The following is a 22,054-nucleotide window of genomic DNA, read 5'->3' on the forward strand; positions in this document are numbered from 1 at the left end:
CTATGTAGTGAAAGTGAAACTTCAACTAAAGATTGTGCAATAAACAAAATGAAAGAAATTTAAACTGGTTTTATTTTTGATTCCTTGCCAGAGGCAGAAGGAATCTATGCGATGGCGATGGCATGTGTATGTGTGTGTATGTGACACTTGCTTATGAAAACCGTAACTCAAAATGCTCATGGTGGATTAACTTCATACTTGGAATTATGGTTCTGTCTTATGGAGTACATGAACCCTTTTCTTTTCTGTGAGGTACAGGGATCATTTGGGGTCAACAGAGGTCAAAGTCTGAAAACTTTGTAAACACGATAGCTCAAAAAGTACATCTTTGTTGAACTTTGTACATGGTATGCAAATCCAGCTTTAGTGAGTACAAGAACTCTATTGAAATTGGTGAAGGTCATAGGTCATATGCAGATAACATTTAAGGGGGAGGGGTGCAAAAAAGGGAGGGCGGCGGACATGCTGGGACTTCAGCTGTGATGATCAGTGTTACATTTCAATGAAATCTAAGAATTAAGTAATCATTCTAACTGGTTACCATACAGTAGTTGTGTTCTTTGATAGCTTTTCAACTTGACCAAATCCATCTATTCCAATATATACGGAAAGCAAAATTTGTGTGTCAACTTGTGATGTACTTTATATGAACAAAACATGAGGTAACACTGATAGTGTAATAACAGCTGATTTGAGAAGTTTCAGCAGGTCTGTATGTAAACTTAAAGAAAGTTGTAATTGAAATTATAGATGGTTGTGATCAAATTTTGGAATCCTTGGTGGAGGCAAGTCTAATACATCTTGATGCATGTGTTTGTGTGAAGGTACAGGTATATTTCTCTCCTTGGTTTGTAAACAGGATAACTCACAAAGTACATTTGGTTGAACAGTTGAAACATTTACCCTGACAACATTTTCACACTTTGAACTTCAGAATTGTACCACTCTTGAATTTACTTTTAGGATTTGCATGGTGATTGGAGACAACTAAAAATGTTCTTTTTGAGAACCAGAGGGTATGAACAAACTTGCTTACTTTCCATTGAATAAATTGATTTGGACAGTTTTCTGTCTGGAGTAGGCTGGTGCATGTCATCTGAGAGACTACAAAGAAAACTGAGAACTTGTACCTGTAACAGCATGGTATGTTGCATGACATAAGCAGGGCTGTGCCCAGGATTTTCTGAGTGCCGGGTTTACTGATCGCCGTCCTGGAGGATGGGTTTAAGAGGGAGGGGGCGATTTTTGAAGGTGCTCAGATGCCAAATGCTGGCACTTGTGTAGCTTTTAAAGCACATGTACACAAGTACTAGTTTGCTAACAATTTACATTTAAATTTTTTTTTTAGTGAAATATATTACGTACCTGGTGAAAGTTATTAGTTTGTTTCAAAGAGATTTTACAAGGGACCGATTGAGAGCAGTAAGTAATGTTTCTCGCATACGTAACTGATGCATTATTAGTCTGTATGGTTTTGGCATAGGCTAGGCCCAATTTATGTTGAATATACTGTATTGTTAGGAATGTCGGGATTTAGAGGAAAATAGTGCTGGGCGGGATTCACGATTTTTGAGAGAGTGCTGGGCGGTAAATTTTAGTGCTGGGCGGGGCCGCCCAGTGCAGCCCAGCGTGGGCACATCACTGCATAATTTAGTACAAACTCAATTGTTTAAGTGTAAAAAGTTGGAAATTGGAAAAGGAAAATTTGGTCAACAGAGGTCAAAAGTCTTTAACATCTTGAAAATTGAAAACATTAAAGGGTTGATCATCTGCAGTTACTTTGCTCTGCCTTTCAAATTACTCTTTTAAATTTAAATGTGGGACCCATGGGGAATGTAGCAACCCAGCCTGTGCACACCTTAAAAACTTAACCTTTGGCCAGTTCAACCAACCAATTCCTTTGTGGGCCACTTTTGGTTGTGGTCACTGACTTGTTTTTATGCAATGTGTGACTTAAGAAAGAAAAGGTTGAAAATGCGCGCTATAATACCACTGCCATAACAGTTTACCGGCCTCAGGCATTTTAATAGGCTCTTGGGCAGTAGATCCCGGGAAATTTGAGCTGTGGAAGAGAGTTTTCCGTGCTCCGTTCCCTTTGCTATAGGTTTGGCGAATTGATTACGTAACACACAAGCAAATGTTCTAGACTAATCACCTTGACAGGTGCAAAAGTGGGCAGTGGCGAAAAATGAAGGGCAGTCTTACCAAAGGGCGGATTTTCAAATGTAATGTTATTCATGAATGGAAATCATCTCGCTTCTAAAATCTCCCCAAAAATAGTGAGCACTTCTAAAAGGTAATGTCTATTGTTGACATTTACCGTGGTCTATAGATATCACAGCAATAGGTTAGCCAAGTAACTGGCATTGAAATCAAGAGACTGTGTTGAAAGGTGTATAGAGGAATGCTATATAGCATGTAGGCTAATAGAATTGAGTGAATTTTACTGTGTCACTTAGCTTGTTAACCTTTCTATCCAGCTATGGGTCACATCTTGAACTCTATTACCAAAGGCACTGAAAATTTAATTATTTTCATGCTGCCTGCAATATCCCTTTTGACCCCTGTCGCTGAGTTTCAACTTCTTCTGTTTTTTTTGGTTTTTTGTGAGAAGTTTTTTTTGTGAGTCTTCTTTTGTCATGATTATAGGGTATATTGCAAGAAGTATTCACTGGGAGAGAAGCCTCCTGAAGCTTAAACCAGAGTACTCTGTTTATATGTTTGTGTATGTAAGGAAATAGATTGTTTATCATAAACATGTAAAACATCATATTCAAATGATTCAGATCTCATTGAAGTTAGGTGGGACTTGAAGCCTCTCAGTAGAGTCCATGTGATAAGTTTTTTTTAGATGGATAATTCCGACAAAAACTCCAAACTTTCTTAATGCTCATCATATTAAAGAACCAATTTGTACTTTTCAAGAGGGCTTAGCATACTACAAGATAAACTAGTAGTACACAGGATAGACTGTGTATTAAAGTTATATACCTGCTGACTGTTTCTGGGGATCTGTTAAAGGATGCTTGTAAGCAGAATTTTAGTCTTGATATATATGTCAAAGTCCAAGAAAATAAAAAATTTAGTCCTAGTTATCTATCTATCTGTTCTGGTGGTCACAGGCGCGAAGCGAGGAATTTGCCATGGGAGGCGCAAAGCCTGTAGGCAAACTATCTAAGCATAGCGCCACCATGGGTTGGCGCGAAGCGTATAAGAAAATTTGGCCGAAAATGCCTCCCAGATCGCTGGAAATGGCACTTCCCAGGCTTAGTAAATTGCATCTACGCATTTTCTATTTTGAAATTACTAGCGATATCTTAAAAAATACAAATAATATGCTCAAGGGGGGGTGGGGGCGGTCGCCCCTTCGTCCCCCCTGGCTACGCGCCTGGGTCATCAATTCAGCTTTAGAATATGCCGATCATCTTTGGAATGCTCCTTTAAGTCTCAAGTTGATGCTGATGCTTGGTTCATCAGTGTAGCCCTACTGTACATGTTAATGCAGGAAAGGTAAAAACTTTAAAAAAAAAATTAAATTGCAGTTTTACATTAAATAATTTCTCATGTTACATGTAGCAAAGAATCACTGAGTCATTTGTCTTTCTGGCTCACTTTTATTATCTTACAGTTAACAAGGTATTTAATATTTTCAATATTTTCCAATACTGACCAATTTGTTTCATGTACACAACATTTGTATCATAGTCAAATGCAAGCAAAGATGAAAACTTGCAAAGGATTTGACTTGAACTTTTTTTGTCATGATGAACTGCATTGCAATAGGCTAATTTCTTGAAAAATCTTGAGATTGAAGTAAACAATTTTTGAGGTGAGGGGAGGGGTTGGGTTGGGTGGGGTTGCAGAGGATAATGGTTGATTTGCAACTTGTTGAGCCAAAGGTTTCTGTAAAGAAAACTATTTAACATTCAAGTTTATCCCTCCGTAGGTCATCTTACCTTCGCTCCTAACTGCTAGAGAGCAAATAACACTGTTGCTAAGATACAGTTTGAAGCTTGCAAGTTGCAAGCACCTTCTTGTTTCATTTAGTTGGATTGCTGAGAGAAATACAGTATTGTGTGAATGTGCATCAAATATTGGGCTTCTCAATAAGGCTTCTCTGAGGGGTATAGGTTCCTACTCACAAGTTTGTGAGATCCTTCTTAATATTTTCCATATCATTGGGGGGGGGGCACGGGTGGGTTGGGGAGAATGACTGATGGTCATGAGGTTTGACTGATTAAGTTGTCCTGCTTGACCCTGTAGCATATAGTTACACCATGGAAGCAGTGAGTATGTGAATTTCATGAAGGGCTGATCCAAATACGAGTCAGGCCAAACTTTTTTCAGGATTGGAGCAGATGAAAAGATGCTTGGTAGGAAGTTGCCGTTACAGTACTTCAGATTGGTAGATATTTGTAAGGAAGAGGGATGTGAAATGCAAGTTTGTCAATGGGAGTACAGTGCTAAAGGCCACGAAGTGATTCCAAACTTTGTAAGATAGCTAAAGCATATTAGATTAAATAAATCGAGGGACAGGAAATTGTGTCTTCATTTGTAAATGTCCAAACCAAACACATTGTTGGGTATGGGTCTTCAGTAAACGAGTTCTTTAAGAGATGTAGCTCATGAATGGCAAATTTGGGATGGTCGTCCAAGATTACAAAATTTCTCTTCAGACAGCCAATATCAGCTAGGTTTGGAAGTTGTCCGTTGCACGACTACTGGCACTGATGTACTATAATTCACCAACCTACAGAATGCTACCTCAAGTGTACATATTGGTCATTCTTGGTTAATTTGCTACACTGGAGAACCAGATTTGTTGTTCAGACAGCCAAAAACATGGTTGGATGGAAAACCCTGAAAAAAAATTAAAGTTTTGTCTTATAGCTTTGTGAGATTGTACTGTGTATGTTAAATTGTTCTGATATCATATGTGGCATCATATAGGGATAGGAATGTTTAGGATATAGGATGTTTTTGGATACAAGCTTGTTAGGAGGATGTTGAACCTGTTTGTGTTGCAGCCTGAAGTGCCCTTTGTACCCTTTCTGCCTTGACCTCACCCCTTGTTACAGCTCATCAAACCCCTGTGACATTCTTCATTATTTCATATATATCCGACATGGGAACCCCTACAGTAAGTGCACCCCACTAAGGAGAGAGAGTTTTATGGACTTATTCCATACCGAAGGAATTTAATTACAGGGAACAAATTGGATTTAATTCTTCTGCAAGAAAAGTGTCATTTTGGGTTTGGGATTATGTTTATATCCGGGTCTTGTCCAGCTACAGGATTGTAGCCTGTGCAGGTTGTTGAATCGATGTGTCACAACCTGTGTGTGGGCAAAGAAAGACGTGTCACAGTGGTGTGTGAGGAAACAAAGACATGTCACAACAGACTGCGTGCAAACAAAGACGTGTCACAACGGGTATGTGAGCAAACACAGACATGTCACAACGGGTTTGCGAACAAACATAGCCGTGTCACAACGGGCATGTGAGCAAACACAGACATGTCACAATGGGTGTGTGAGCAAACAGACTTGTCACAAGGGGTGTGTGAGCAAACATAGACATGTCACAATGGGTGTGCGAGCAAACAAAGCCGTGTCACAACGGGTGTGCGAGCAAAAAAAGACAAAAGGGAAAGAGATTCAGGGGCGATATTTTAAGTTGTTGACTTCATGATTTATTGAAGTTTCCTGGCTGATTGGCAAGCTACTTACACTATGAACTACTACATGTTAGTATTTATACACAACTCTAAAGCTAAAACTGCAAAACTATGTAATGCAACCAATTACATATTGCTATGGACTAGTACTAATACTGTTACCAGTGCTACTACTACTACTGACTTGCAAGAGATAAAATTGAACAAACTTAAATACCTTGGTTAGGACCAAACATGGGCCAGTCAAGGTTTCTGTTGTAGAGAATTACTCTGGAGGTCAAAATGTAATTGCACTACTGGGACTTAAAAGTTGGGAAAGTATATTATTTATGATGCATTATATTTAGGTTATTAAGTACAAAGTTTTAATAACCTTTCTGGGAAGTGTGATGCAGGATGACTTCCTAGCCAAGAGATTTTAAAAGACCTCAGGTAAGGTGATGGGATAGATCTCTCTAAAATAAGCTCTGTTATACTTGCAAGAGGTTTAAAAGGAATGTTAATTATATACTTGTGTCTACATGTAGATATATGTGATGCCTTGACTTGCCAGCAAAGTTTTACTGGTCGTCTGAGAGGACCAAATTCCTGTTCAGGCAACCAAAATCAGCTTTGGAGGTTGTCTGGTGAACAACTAGTTGTTGATATCAAATTCAGATTGCATTGCAGGTGAATGATAAATTGGTATCACCCTCCATTACTTTAGAGATACTGAAGTAAAGCAAACATATAGTACTGGTAGGACAACAGTATGATCCACCTGGATGGGAATTAAACTTGCCAAAAGCTGGTGTTCCATTCATCAAACCAACATATCGCTCCTACAGGGTACATATTGATCAAATTCATTCTTTGTTATATTTTTAGTACATTTTTTCGGACATCCAAATATGCTCTTCAGACAACCAGAAAATCCTGGTTGGCCACGGTTACAACTAGTAAAAGAATCCTTAAAGATCGGCCCTGATTCATCATGATAGCCTAAGAAGGACAGTTTGTTTGAACTTCAACACTTGACATGTATATTGTTTCACTGTCACAACCTTGGTGACAACCTGCCATACCCTACTTATAAACCTTGAAAACATCAGCGAGAATATATAAAGGAAGCACAAAAACACTTATCCTTCAAACTTTTCATTTTTCTTTCAATTTTGCAATTTGTCCCATACTGGGAAATGTTTACACAGAAGCGAAAAGAACCCTGAGGGATAAAATAATATGACCTACAATAATTGCAAGATTTGACCATTTGGACTTGACTCTTTGAGGTATTGTGAATCACTTTCATATTGCAATATGCCCTTACCGAAATCCCAGATCTGGGCCAGATATAAAAATCCAGATCTGGCCCAGATCTGGAATTTCAATCTGGGCCAGATCTGCTGCAGATCTGGAATTTATATCTGGCCAGATAAAAAATTGGGCAGATATAACTTGATATAAAATAAAGTTTTATATGGCCCATATAAAATTTGATCTGGTTAAATTTTATTGCATCCATATCTGGGCCAGATAAAATTTTATCTGGTTGATATAAAGAAAATCCAGATAAAGTTTTATATGGCCCATATAAAATTTGATCTGGTTAAATTTTATTGCATCCATATCTGGGCCAGATAAAACTTTATCTGGTTGATATAAAGAAAATCCAGATAAACTTTTATATGGCCCATATAAAATTTGATCTGGCTAAATGTTATTGCCATCCACATCTGGGCCAGATAAAACTTTATCTGGTTGATATAAAGAAAATCCAGATAAACTTTTATATGGCCCATATAAAATTTGATCTGGCTAAATGTTATTGCATCCATATCTGGGCCAGATAAAACTTTATCTGGTTGATATAAAGAAAATCCAGATAAACTTTTATATGGCCCATATAAAAGTTTATCTGGCTAATTTTGTTGCCATCCATATCTGGGCCAGATACAACTTTATCTGGTTGATATAAAGAAAATCCAGATAAACTTTTTACATGACCAATATAAAAAAATATATCTGGCTAAAATGTCAATCAAATAGGAAATAAGTGGCCAAAACTGGACTAGCATTGATATTAACTTTCCAGCGTGATCAGTTATCTCTGTTCTGGTACGGAGACCCATACAGAGAGCAAGACACACACAAAATATAAACACAGCTGTGTTCCGACTTAACTGGATTGGAACAAAGTGGAAATATGTAATGTGCAAGCTCCTTGCTGTTACCTAATCCGACTGCTATGGTCATAAAATGACCGCTGTTCAAAAATAATACTTGAAGGTTGAGTTCTTTATTCTTCTGTGGTCCTGTAGATGTTGATACTAAATTGCGTTGTGCTATTCTTTTATTTAATATATTTGCTTTAATAAATAAGTTCCAGGAGGGCGATATATGTTCCATTCAGTATCGAAGTTCAGTCCCAAAATATATTCCTTGTTGCCATCCGTTCCAAAAACTTCTTCCTTACTTCGGACTGTTCAGTTCACTATAGAAACCTTTGCCAATGTCCTGACATCAATAGGATATTATTTATGAATCTCCATCACCTTTTCTTAATGTACCAATCCTTTCTGTTAAACTTCCTTCTGCTCTTTACTCCTACCATGTGGACACTACAGTAGTGTACACATAGCTCCCTTTCCTATCTCACTCCTACAAAGTATCAAAACACATATGTCCATTGTTCAAAAGTGGCCTTCACACTTAATCAACCTCTGAGTCATCCTGTTTCAAGCTAAGACCCTGTGGTTGCCTAGCAACCAAGATAGAGATAGTTATTCCCCCTTTGACTTAGTGTATACACTGTAAGTGATTTACTATTGAAATATATATGCAAAGTGCAGTACCACAATATAGTGCAATATAAATCTCTATGAAAATAAACTATGTAAGAGCATACAGTCTTAAAGTTTTATCTGTCAATATAAAGTCAAGTATAACTGGATAAACATGATGTATATCCAGTTATACCTGACTTTATATTGACAGATAAAACTTGATCTGCATATCTGGATTGACTCTATATCCAGTCATATCTGGCTTTATATGGCCAGATAAAACTTGATCTGCATATCTGGATTGACTCTATATCCAGTTATATCTGGCTTTATATGGCCAGATAAAACTTGATCTGCATATCTGGATTGGCTCTATATCCAGTTATATCTGGCTTTATATGGCCAGATAAAACTTGATCTGCATATCTGGATTGGCTCTATATCCAGTTATATCTGGCTTTATATGGCCAGATAAAACTTGATCTGCATATCTGGATTGACTCTTTATCCAGTTATATCTGGCTTTATATGGCCAGATAAAACTTTATCTGCATATCTGGATTGGCTCTTTATCCAGTTATATCTGGCTTTATATGGCCAGATAAAACTTTATCTGCATATCTGGATTGGCTCTATATCCAGTTATATCTGGCTTTATATGGCCAGATAAAACTTGATCTGCATATCTGGATTGTCTCTATATCCAGTTATATCTGGCTTTATATGGCCAGATAAAACTTGATCTGCATATCTGGATTGTCTCTATATCCAGTTATATCAGGCTTTATATGGCCAGATAAAACTTTATCTGCATATCTGGATTGACTCTATATCCAGTTATATCTGGCTTTATATGGCCAGATAAAACTTTATCTGCATATCTGGATTGGCTCTTTATCCAGTTATATCTGGCTTTATATGGCCAGATAAAACTTGATCTGCATATCTGGATTGGCTCCATATCCAGTTATATCTGGCTTTATATGGCCAGATAAAACTTTATCTGCATATCTGGATTGACTCCATATCCAGTTATATCTGGCTTTATATGGCCAGATAAAACTTTATCTGCATATCTGGATTGACTCTATATCCAGTTATATCTGGCTTTATATGGCCAGATAAAACTTGATCTGCATATCTGGATTGTCTCTATATCCAGTTATATCTGGCTTTATATGGCCAGATAAAACTTGATCTGCATATCTGGATTGGCTCTATATCCAGTTATATCAGGCTTTATATGGCCAGATAAAACTTTATCTGCATATCTGGATTGGCTCTATATCCAGTTATATCTGGCTTTATATGGCCAGATAAAACTTTATCTGCATATCTGGATTGACTCTATATCCAGTTATATCTGGCTTTATATGGCCAGATAAAACTTTATCTGCATATCTGGATTGACTCTATATCCAGTTATATCTGGCTTTATATGGCCAGATAAAACTTGATCTGCATATCTGGATTGACTCTATATCCAGTTATATCTGGCTTTATATGGCCAGATAAAACTTGATCTGGCCAGATTAAACCAGATATAAAGCCAGATCTGGCATTTCGGTAAGGGTGACTTGCTTAAATATGACTGTGTGTGCTACTTTAGCTGTCACATAGATTTGTACAATGTAGAAGTCCAAGTAGGTGTTTATATTAGCCTTAAAATAAACTCTGTCTATTCACTCTGGACATTATTTAACCATTGTTAACCCATTTTAACAAGCCACATAGATCTACTGTATGGAACCTACAGAAAGAAGTATGGAAAGTTCTGTAACTTTGCTAATAGATGACCACTTGTGTAGTATGGGAAATGTTGTGTTCGTTGGAATTATTATACAAGCTGACTTGGCACTCTGCGTAACTTGTGTGTGCTGAGAACCTGTAGTTCTTTGTGTGTGTATGTGTGTGTGCGTTGTAAAGACATACAGACACATACAAATTGCCCCCCAGATAATAAATATGAACTGTTGTACTGTTGGTCTGTTAGTGTTGTGAAGATATGAACAGTGTGGAGGAGATTAAAATTAATGATGTAACCTGAGACCGTATACAAGCAAAGTGATCCCCTAAAGAATATCTTACCCAGTTGAGAAAACCACACGGTCAGGACAAAAGGGAAGGTACATCAAAGAACAAGTTTCCGAATTCATTCTTTGTTGCCTCGGTGGTTAAAGGTTATAACACTGTAGTGTGGAACTTTGTGTATGATGTGCGATAAAGATTAAAAAAAAGAAATAAAAAGAAAAGAAAAAAAGAAATCGTTGTTGACAGAAAATTCTCTGAGCAAGGGATAAAATATTATATAGTTATATCTAATTTCCTTACCATTATAGGCCTATATGTTACTCTCTTGTTGCGAAAACCAAGACACTCATAGCACATTCTTATAGCATGTGAAGTTCCGTCAAGCCGTCTTGCAATTATTTGAGTATTCATTTCTCAGTTTCTCTTCCTCTTTCCTCAAATCTGGCAGATCAAGCAGCTCTATATTATTTTCATTCATATTTATTGTTTGATTAAAAATTACTCCATCACCCCCAATCAAATTTATAGTTCATGTTTTATAATTTTCCGATCTAGTATGTAATTTTTGTAATTTGATTCGAAGGCTCCCGGTTTAACAACGTTCAGTGTGCACCTAGATATTGGAGATGGTCAATGGAAAGCAGTGGTGTAACCAGACTTTTTCATCTGGGGAGGGGGGGGGACTGAGGGGGGGACCAATTCAGTCATTTTAGGTATCTTTGGAATATGCCCCATTCCCAAACACTTGAAACCTTGAACACTTGAAACCAAATTGAACAGTTTAGTCCTGAATTTCATCCGCTAATTCTAACGACTGATCAGTCGTGTGAGTTCACATATGTGGGAAGTTGAAATTATGTAATATATCATTCTGTAGCTTCCAAGTAACTTCGGGCGGTGGATATAACGATGGTATAAAATTATAAACATACACATTATGCCAAGTAACTCCTAAATTGCAACTGTTCATGCCATGATGCAAGCAATTGGGTCATGTAAGATTGTATTAATATATTGGATCATTGATCTGTGATTTATTTTCTTTTTCTATCATCAACAGGAGTCACTGTGAGAGCATCATCTGTGGAGAAGTTCCCTGCTCCTGCTCTCAAGTCTATGGATGATGATGGCACAGATGTTGACCTGGGTCTTTCAGCTGGGATGGGAGATGGATTAGATGATTCCACTTTAGAAAACATGGATACCTCAGATCTTTTAAGCCAAATAGAAAATACCATTCAATCAATAGAAGCTGCGCATAATCAGCAGTCTAATGCCGATGTGTCAGACATTTCAATGAATGTTGACCATCCCGTCAGGCCACAGGGTGACATTAGACTCCAATCTGCAGGCACACAAGCCTTTGATGTTGATTCTGATGCCACCCTGCGTGTCCATCTTGCTAAGCCCAAAGATGGTCCAATATTAGAATTACCAGAAGAAAACCAGGCAAATACTAAAGTAAATGCTGTAGATGTTAGTGTAGAACATTTGTCACCTAGTATGTCTTTAGAAACTGACTTTGGGACTGGAAGGACTTCCTCAGCATCATCAAGATCCTCACAGAGTGAGCAAAAGGATAAGTCAAAAGGAGTGTTCCCTTCTATGAAGTTTCATATGCCAAAATTTGGTGGCAAAAAGGCTGTGAAGAAGGGAACTGCTACAGGAAATGTTGATGGCAATACTGGTGTTGATCTGGATGTTTCAGCTCAACCAGATCTAGCCACCAGTGCTCATGACCTTGATAAAAGTTATGAGGCACCTCGTGGTAACCTGGATGTGGATCTCCCTGATCTTGACAAAAGTGCCTCCGGTGATGTTAGTTTTAATTCCTCATTAAATGTTACAGATGGATCCACAGTGGATATTAATGGTGATGATATGCAGGACAGTCGTCAAGTAGCAATTGGGTTTGGTGTTGACCATGTTAGTCCACCAGGAAATGAAGATTCTGATGATGACTCTGATATTGATGCCTACCTGGGAGCAGCTGCTATTGATGTTGGTTTACCAGTACCAGCAGATATCGATTTTGATGGAGAAGTTGATACACCAGGAAGAGGGAATGTTGAGGTACCTGTCAAGCCAATGTCCAAAAAAGGAAAACGGAAGCTCCCCAAATTTAAGTTTGGAAAGAAGAAAGCTGGTAAAGTTGACTTGCCGTCAGGTACTCTCAGCTTAGATACAAAGTTACCTGAGCTTGAAGGTGAAGCTGGTGTTGATGCTGATATCGATGTAAAGGATAATCAAAGAGATACAACATTTGAGGTAATTGGAAAGAGAGCTAGTTTAAAAAGAAGTATTGACATCCCGGATGTAGAGACACCTGTTACACCCCAACTAGAAGTGGATGTTGAGAGTTCACCAACGCATATGCAGGACAGTCGTCAAGTAGCAATTGGGTTTGGTGTTGACCATCTTAGTCCACCCGGAGATGAAGATTCTGATGATAACTCTGACATTGATGCTTACCTGGGAGCAGTTGATATTGATGTTGGTTTTCCAGTACCAGCAGATATCGATTTTGATGGAGAAGTTGATACACCAGGAAGAGGGAATGTTGAGGTACCTGTCAAGCCAAAGTCTGAAAAAGGAAAACGGAAGCTCCCCAAATTTAAGTTTGGAAAGAAGAAAGCTGGTAAAGGTGACTTGCCGTCAGGTACTCTCAGCTTAGATACAAAGTTACCTGAGCTTGAAGGTGAAGCTGGTGTTGATGCTGATATTGATGTAAAGGATAATCAAAGAGATACAACATTTGAGGTAATTGGAAAGAGAGCTAGTTTAAAAAGAAGTATTGACATCCCGGATGTAGAGACACCCCAACTAAAAGTGGATGTTGAGAGTTCACCAAAAGATTTTGCAGTGGCTGTTCAGAGCACTCCAAAAATTAATATGCCATATCCCACGGTAGATATTGATATGAAAGATGGTGATATTGATGAAGATGTAAGGTTTGCTATGAAGGGCGGAGATGCAACAAATCTGACTCTCGGCAGTGATGGCAGATATGATAGACCAGATCTTAAACTTGATGGAGAAGGTTTTCCTTTGGAAGGTAACCTCAACGTGGAAGGTGATCTAAGTGTTGATGAATCTTCCGATATAGAGGCTTACATTGGCATTTCATCACCGGATGATTCATTTGTTCCTGGAATAACAGCTGTTGGTCCAACAATCCAAGGTCCTGATTCTAGTGGCAAGGGCAGTTTTCAATATAACAAGGGTAAGATGTCCCAAAAAGGAAAAAGAAATCTCCCTAAGGCAAAATCCAAAGGAAGCAGAAATGCATTTGGAAAGAAAGCAAAAAGCCCTGAAAGCAGATTGGATGTTGATGTTGATAAGAGTGGATCAGGAAGTGGTGATTTGCACATGACAATAGATTCACCTGACTTTGATTTAGGAGTTTCTGCAGGTGCTATGTCAAGACACAAAGGTGAGGTGAAGGCCAGCTCAAGTGAACCTAACTTAACATTCAGTGGTGATGCTAAAGGTAACAGGAAAGGGTTTACATTACCTAGATTAAAAATGCCCAAATTCAAGAGAGGAGCCAGAAAATCCTCTAAAGATAAGAGAGCAAGTGACAGTTTTGATTTTGATGTAGGTGGCACTTCATCTCCTTCAGCAAAGAGATCATCTAGCTTACCTGACATATCATATGGTAATGATGGTGAAAGGGTAGGTGATTCAAACTCTTATGTGGATGCTGAGCACAAGAAAAAGAAACGTTGGTCTACTGGTTTCAAATTACCAAATTTCGGCTTAACAAAATTTGGTGGTAAACAAAGGCCTAAGAGTGAGACAGACAAACCTGTTTTTGATAGTACACCTGAAGCTGATGTAAGTGTTACCAGACCAGTAGTGAGTGGTAACTTTGCCATGGATGTAGACACACCTGAAGATGATGTTTTTTGTGATGTTGTTGCAGAAGTTAAAACTCCCAAGAGTGACTTTAGTTATGGAAGTGGTGTTCCTGACTTTGAGAAAAATGCAAATGCCAGTTTCAAATTTCCTGAGGGAGAAGTTGAAGTCGATCAAGGAGGTGATGCCAAGGGTCCAGGTTGGAGCCAACCTGAAAGACGTGACATTGAACTAAAGGATAGCAAGTTTGACTTTCCAGAGGGAGATTTGGATGTGAAGCTTGTGAAAGAGGTTGATTCCCCACATATTAAATTTGGAAAGCCTGAAGTAGATGTTAAAACGGATATTCCAAAAGGTATGCAATTTCAGTTTGAATCTACCAGGGCAGATGGTGATGTTGACAATGTAGAACTAGACAAGGAGGCAAGAGGCAATATTTCCTTACCAGGAGTGGGCCTAACAGGGAAAAGAGATGGAGATAGTGAAAGTGTAACGTCATCATCTTCATCTTCTAGTTCAGAACCCAAGACAACAAAGATGAAAAAAAAGAAAGGTTTATTTGGGGGTATACATTTACCCAAGTTCAAAGGCAAAGGTTCTTCTAAGAAACATATTGGTACTGGAGTAAGTTTCGATGACGAAGAGATGGATGTTGACCTGGATATCCCAAAAGGATTGGGAGACATGGATAGAGATGGAGTAAATGTGGATGTGGTTACTCCAGATTTTAGTGTTGACCAAAAGAAGTTGAAACCAGGCATGGATGTAGATGTCGATATAAAGATGGGAGGTTCTGGTAACATTCCTCACGGAGAAGGTGCTATAGATGATAACGATGGAACAGCTAAGGTTGCTCTCACTGGACACAATTTAGACCTACCAGAAGTGTCTGTCAACAATAGGGGTAATGATGTTACATTTCCAAGTGCAACCGTTGAAGTTGATTCCAATGGAAAGCCAAGTGCAGGTTTAACAGCAAATGCTGATATTCCAGCAAAAGGTTTGAACCTTGCTGCTGATGTTGACATTGATCATGATTTTAGTGTATCAGGAGGTGATGCTAAAATTAGAGCAGATGGTGATGATCACAGTGTTTCTTCGTCATCTTCATCTAGCTCAGTAGACGAAAAGACAAAGAAAAGGAGAGGATTGTTTGGAGGATTACACTTTCCAAAATTTAAAGGGAAAGGAGCCAACAGAAAGTCAGGCGGCAGGGATACCAACTTTCACAATGACCAGACTGTTGGTGTTGACATTGATCAACCGAAAGGAGACCTGAACATCCATGATGTTGGTGTTGACGCAAATGTTGCGATTCCTGATGTCAGTGTGAATGTACAGAAGCTAAAACCTGAACCCAATGCTAATATTTCTACACCTGATGTCAATTTACCAAGTGTATCTGTGGGTGCTGATCAACCAATGGGTGAGGCTGATGTAAATATTGGCATTGATATTGGTGCAGATATCCAGAAACGAGCATTTGATCTTCCAGATCCATACCCTGATGTTGATGTACCAAGTGATGATATAGATATAAATGTAGGTTATAAACCAACCATATCTGCAGAGGTTGACATAAATGAACCAGACAAGAATTTCAACCTTGACGGTGATGTTGAGAGGCCAAGTGTGGATGCTGGTGTAGATGTTGGAGGAAGTGTTGGAATTACTCTACCTGCAGCTGGTTTCAAAATGAAAAGAGATGATGACACTAAAAGTGTATCTTCGACATCATCATCATCTTCATCTTCATCATCCAAGAGTGAAAAGGCAAAAAAGAAGAAGAAAGGACTTTTCGGAGGGTTCCATTTACCAAAATTCAAAGGAAAAGGTTCGCCCAGAAGATCGATGGAGAGTGGTGTGACTTTGGATGTAGGTGATGATGTCAGTGATATGAATGCAAACCTAGAAGTTGGTGGGACTGATGCTGACATTGGAGCTGATGTTGTCATAGCAGATGTCAGTGCTGATCAAAGAGAACTGAAACCAGATTTAGATGTTGACATATCAGTACCCGATGTTAATCTTCCAGTTGTCTCTGGTAGGATTTCCCCATCTCTGGATGATAGTGAAATAGATGGGAACATTAGAGATATCAACATTGATGCTGACTTGAATGTTCAGAAAGGAGACCTTCCTTCACCAGGCTATGCCAATGGTGTGGGTGATCTCAATGTTCTAAGTGGAGGTTTAGACGTTGATGTTAATGTGACAGCAGATGCAGACATTTCTGACAAATTTGACGCAAGCTTTGATGTTCCAGATGAGGAAGTTGATGTTGGTGCCAAGGGGGAACTTAATCTTCCTAAATTTGGTACAAAGGTGAAAGGATATGGAGACAATGAAAGTGTAACCTCGTCATCGTCTTCCTCAAGCTCAGAGAGTGAAAAGACTGAGAAAAAGAAGAAAGGGTTCTTTGCAGGAATACATTTACCCAAGTTCAAAGGCAAAGGACCAACAACTAAAGCAATTGGCACTGGTGTCAGTTTCGATGATGCTGATGATGACATAGGCGTTGGCATTAATCTGCCCAGAGGTGCTCTAGAGCTGGGTTATGAAGGAGATGTAGCAGTCCCAGATGTCAATGTGGACCAAAGAGCACCAAAGCTAGATGTGAGCACTAATGCTGCACTGGATGTGAATATACCAGACATTTCTGGAGCTGCTGATTTGCCTCAAGGCAATGTTGAGCTGGATTTCCCAGATGATGAAGGTGCCATTGATGTGTCCTCACCTGGCATTTGTGAGCCTGATGTGGATCTTCATCTTAAAACTAGCAGTGACAATCCAAATACTAAAATAATTTCGGGTGACGTGGATCTACCTCAGGGTGAAATCAATATTGAAGTACCAGAATTTGCGGGAACATTGAAAGCAGGTGACAACATAAGCGTTACCTCTTCATCAAGTTCTGAGGAAGAGAAGGCTAAGAAAAAGAGAAGCCTGTTTGGAGGTTTTAGTATGCCAAAGTTTAAGGGGAAAGGCTCTGGCAAGAAATCTGGCATTAAAGCAGATGCCAGTTTTGATAATGGTGAACATGGCATTGATGTTGGTTCTGATGATGTTTTACCCTGTACTGATGTCACTCAGAAAGAATTTAAGGCAGATATGGATATAAATGTTACCACACCTGATATTGACTTACCTGATGTGTCGAGTGATATTGACATATCTGTTAAGTCTGCCGATTTGGATTTCCCAGCAGATAGAAATGCAGATACTGATATCACAATTTCCTCACCAGATGTTAGTTTACCACATGTGGCAGTAAATACTAATAGGGATGCTGACTTTCCATCTGCCAATGTTGCGGCTGATCCAAGTGTTAATGACAGGGAGGGTAATGTTGATCTCAGTTTACCAGATGTAGAAGTTGACTTCGATGCTAGTGGAGGGATTGACATTCCAACATTTGGTATTAAAGGCAGTGGTGAGGGTGACAGGGACAGTATAACCTCAAAATCTTCCTCATCAAGTTCTGAGAGTGAGAAGACATCCAAGAAGAAGAAAGGAATATTTGGAGGGTTTCACATGCCAAAGTTCAAGGGAAAAGGTTCAAAGAAGAAAGGTGGTCGAGACATTGATGGTGACATTCCTGATGCTACGTTAGACTTAGGTGGTGGTGACTTTTCTGTTGGTGCTGATGTTGTTACTCCTGGCGTCACTGTTAATCAGAAAGAAAGTAAACCAGATATTGATGTTGACTTCAAGATACCAGATACTGACTTACCTGATGTGTCTGCGGATGTTGATATTCCAGCAGCTGCAGTTAAGGTAGATGTACCTGGTGGTAGAGCCGATATGGAAATTTCAAATCCAGACCCAGACTTACCAGAGTTGGAAGGGAAGGTAGATGTTGATTTTTCTGCTCCAAGATTGAAGGCTGATGTAAGTGTTGGTGACAGAGATCCAAATATGGATCTGAAAGGTGAAATAAAGTTGCCTCAGTTTGTAGGTGACTTTGATACTGGAGGTGGCATCTGCATTCCAACCGAAGGACCAGAAAAGCCAACCGTAGATTTGGACACAAGCGATCTTAATCTTGACACAAATGTTGAGCTATCTGGTGATGCTGATGTTAATGTGAGCATTCCAAAACCTAGTTTGCAATCACCCGGTGTACCCAACAGCATTGATTTTGCAGTTGGGCCTGGAGAAGTGAATGTTGATATGGAACAGCCGGATGCTTCAGGTGATTTCGGGGTAAACATCCACGTACCAAAGCTTGACATTAGTAGAGGAACTGATGAGGATGGTTCGAATGATGAGGTTGAAACAATTGGATTTAATGTTACCAAACCTACCGTGGACCTAAAGGGAGAGAGTAATGTTGATTTTAATACTCCAAATGTAGACACTGAGTTGAATTTGGATCCCACGTTGAACATTCCAGGAGATGCTGAGGTAGCAGTTAGACTGTCAACAGGAGATCTGTCTGCAGATGGGGATTTTACGACACCACGTGTGGATGTTAAAGTAGTAAAGAAGGACGTTAAGAACGTCAGGTTTCCAGAAGGTTTGATCAGCAAAGATGATGATAGTTCCAGTACTACCTCTTCATCGTCAAGTAGCTGTGATGATGACAAAAAGAAAAAGAAGGGATTCTTTGCTTCTCTGCATTTCCCAAAATTTAAAGGGAAAGGTGCAAAAAAGAAAGCTGATGTGCAAATCAGTGGAAAAGCTGATGTCTCAACTGATGTAGACAAAGATCTGGATGATGATGGTGACCTTAATCTGAAAGGTCAATTTGCTACGCCGGAGACATCACTAATGGTGGATATTCCAGAAGGACATGGTGATTTGGCTCCTGAGGTAGATGTCACTGTAGAGGTGGGGAAACCGGATGAAGTATCCATTGATGAACCATCTTTCAAAGTCAATGCTGATGCAAACCCAGACAAATTCGGCATCAATCTTCGAGGGCCTGAGCTAAATGAGTCATTCGATCTGCCACCAGTAGAAGTAGACTCCGATATAAAAATTGATCAACGTGCTCCTGATGTCAATGTGACAATCGGGGGAGTGCGTGATCAAATCACTGTAGATGGAGAAGGATCTCTTGACATTCCAGACGATGTTGACGTGGATGCAGATCTTCACGGACCAGAGTTAAATGTAGACCCATCTGTTGACTTACCTGATGCCAAGTTTGGCCTGGGTGTGGATACTGGTAAAGTGGATACTGATATTCCTGGTATGAACGATGTTCATGCTGACCTGCCACAGGTCAACACAGAGGGTAAAGTAAGAGGTGGCTTGAAGGTAGATGTTGATCCATCCCTTCCAAGCGGTGCAGTTGTATTACCTGAGTTTCAAACAGGACTGAAGGAGGAGGATGCATCATCATCATCATCTTCATCATCTTCAGATGATGAGGAGGATGTCAAGGAGCCAGAGGAAGGGAAGAAGAAAAAGAAGGGGTTCCTTCCATCCTTTCATTTTCCGAAAATGAAGCTGAAGAGACCAAAATCACCTGACAAGAAGAAAGGTTTGTCTGCAGCTAGTGTCGAGGTGGAACTTAAATTAGATGTGGATGTTCCTGACAAGGATGTAGAAGGAGCAGTAACCACTGGACCAGATCTTTGGGACAGTGCCCCTGATAATGATCAACATTCTCTGGATGTGAGTCTTCCTGAAGGTGATGTTAGTTTGCAGGTGGAGGAGCCAGCTCTTGCACTGTCAGCTGCCAAACCTGACAGACCAGAGATTAATTTGGCATTCCTAGGAGGAGCAAAGGGGGCAGCAGTCAATTTTGATGCTGATGTTAATGTAGGTGCTGATGATGACATCGACATTGATAGAAACAAGATTAGCATTGATACTTCCATACCAGATGCCTCTGGAGACAAGGAAGATGAAATCACATTTGAAAACTTTGGCAAACTTTTAGCAGAGGCAGAACAATTTGATCAAAGTGATTCATCTGAGGAGTCAGAAGGTGACATGGGTGAACAAGATCTTAACCTGGACGGAGAAGTTAAATTGCAAGCAAACGTTCCTGCTGCTGCTGCAAAGACTGATAGAAAAATGGATTTAGATTTTGATTGGGCTCAGCTTGGATTGAATGTGAGTGATGACGAGGACGAAATTGACCCCTCTACCGATGTAAATGCTAAAGTAAGTCTGACCAAGTCATCCTCAAAGTCTTCGCTTTCACCATCTTCATCATCGGTGGAAGAAAACAAAGAAACAAAGAAAACAAAGGGATTGTTACCATCTTTGAAGTTCCCTAAATTCACTGGAGGAAAGGGTCAACAGAAACACCAAGGCCCAAAACTCAATGCTGAAGGAGATGTCGTTGGTGAAATGCCGCGTGGAATGGAAGGAAAGTTGTCTCCATCGATCAAAGTTGATGTGGAAGCATCCCCTCCGAGTGGGTCCTCGCCAAAGGGAGGAAAATCACCAAAAGGGAGACTGGGATTATTTAAGAAAGGAAGAGGGAAAGTTGATAGCCCTCAATTCACACAGCAAGATGCCAGCCTACAAACAGACAGAGTTGTTCCTGGAGTCAGTGGTAAGTTCCAACTTTTAATGACTATTGCATGAAATTTTAGCTTGATTCAACTTACAAAAAGCTGTTATTATTGTCGCTACAAATGCTTAGATCTCTCATTTTCGTAGTTATAATTTTGCTTGAAGGTAAAGAGCCAATTCCAGAACCTTGAAAGATTGAACTTACTTATTGGAGGGGGGGGGGCTTTTGGGGGGGATGTGAAAGGAGGGGATGAGACCAAGATTTGTTAGGGACTTCTTTACACTGAGATATAATGTTGAGTGATGTTGGCATTCTTGTTGTATAGATTTAGACTTGTTCAAAGTTTGAATGCCAGTAATATCATTACTCTATAAAGATTTTATTCGTGCTCGTTTTGTTCTTTCACTCCCAAGTTTTAGACAAGATGACAAAAATAGTTGGCTCTGCCAACCCTGTTCCATCATGGTATGATTCCTAAAGAAGGTCTTCATTGAGATTTCAGGTTTGCACTGGCTGTCTGTTGATAAGGGATTTGTAGTAAGAACATGATGGAGTTTATTCAAGTTCTCTTACATAGCTCTCTGACTTTCTTTAGAAATTATTTTTGGAATGAACCCATTTTCAGAGTATTGAGTGAGCTGATACTGGTCCGTTACATATATATAGCCCAAAACCAATACCGTTTGCAATATATATGATTCATAATTTATCTCAAAGTTTATTCATTTTAACAGCTGAAGAAGTTTGTTTGCCTCTGGGCACAGGGTACACAATATAGACATTTCTTGTGCAACTTTTTGAGTTAGATATGGTATCTTGAAGTACCTTTTTGTGGGCTAGTATTTGTTTACTTTGTAAATCGGAGGGGTCAATCCATAGATAAACAGATTCTTGACTTTACCAGATTTGCCTCTTACAACCAGAAGTATAGGTTATATAGCACCCACTAGTACTCTTGTAGGCTATGTCATAAAAAATATGGGGTACTTCATTGTATACACCAGGAATTTGCAGACTCTTTGCCAAAATTGTTATGGACAATTCTGGTCAAAGGTGACCATTAAATTTAGCCTGTGAGGCAGTGGTCATTCCCATAAGCTTAGTTACACACAGATGTTCATTCCTAATGACAAACATCTCGATCTTGCAGGCATATTTTGGTAATTGGTAATATCTTCTTCTGGGGTTTCATCCCTTCAGTGACAAGTGTAGAGAACAAAATGAACTGTAGAACATCAGTAAAAA

The 22,054-nt window shown here is 39.3% G+C and overlaps 1 protein-coding gene across 1 annotated transcript in view; it reads left to right on the plus strand.

The window, feature by feature from the left end:
- LOC139967752 (uncharacterized) overlaps positions 1 to 22,054 on the plus strand; it is a 61,057-nt gene that overhangs the window by 12,159 nt on the left and 26,844 nt on the right. The window contains exon 2 of the mRNA XM_071971807.1: positions 11,534 to 20,848. Within this exon, the coding sequence (XP_071827908.1) occupies positions 11,534 to 20,848 (9,315 nt within the window). The remainder of the gene's footprint in view (positions 1 to 11,533; positions 20,849 to 22,054) is intronic.

The sequence above is a fragment of the Apostichopus japonicus genome, chromosome 5 (genome assembly GCF_037975245.1).
Source record: "Apostichopus japonicus isolate 1M-3 chromosome 5, ASM3797524v1, whole genome shotgun sequence".
In the NCBI taxonomy this organism is placed as follows: Eukaryota; Metazoa; Echinodermata; class Holothuroidea; order Aspidochirotida; family Stichopodidae; genus Apostichopus; species Apostichopus japonicus.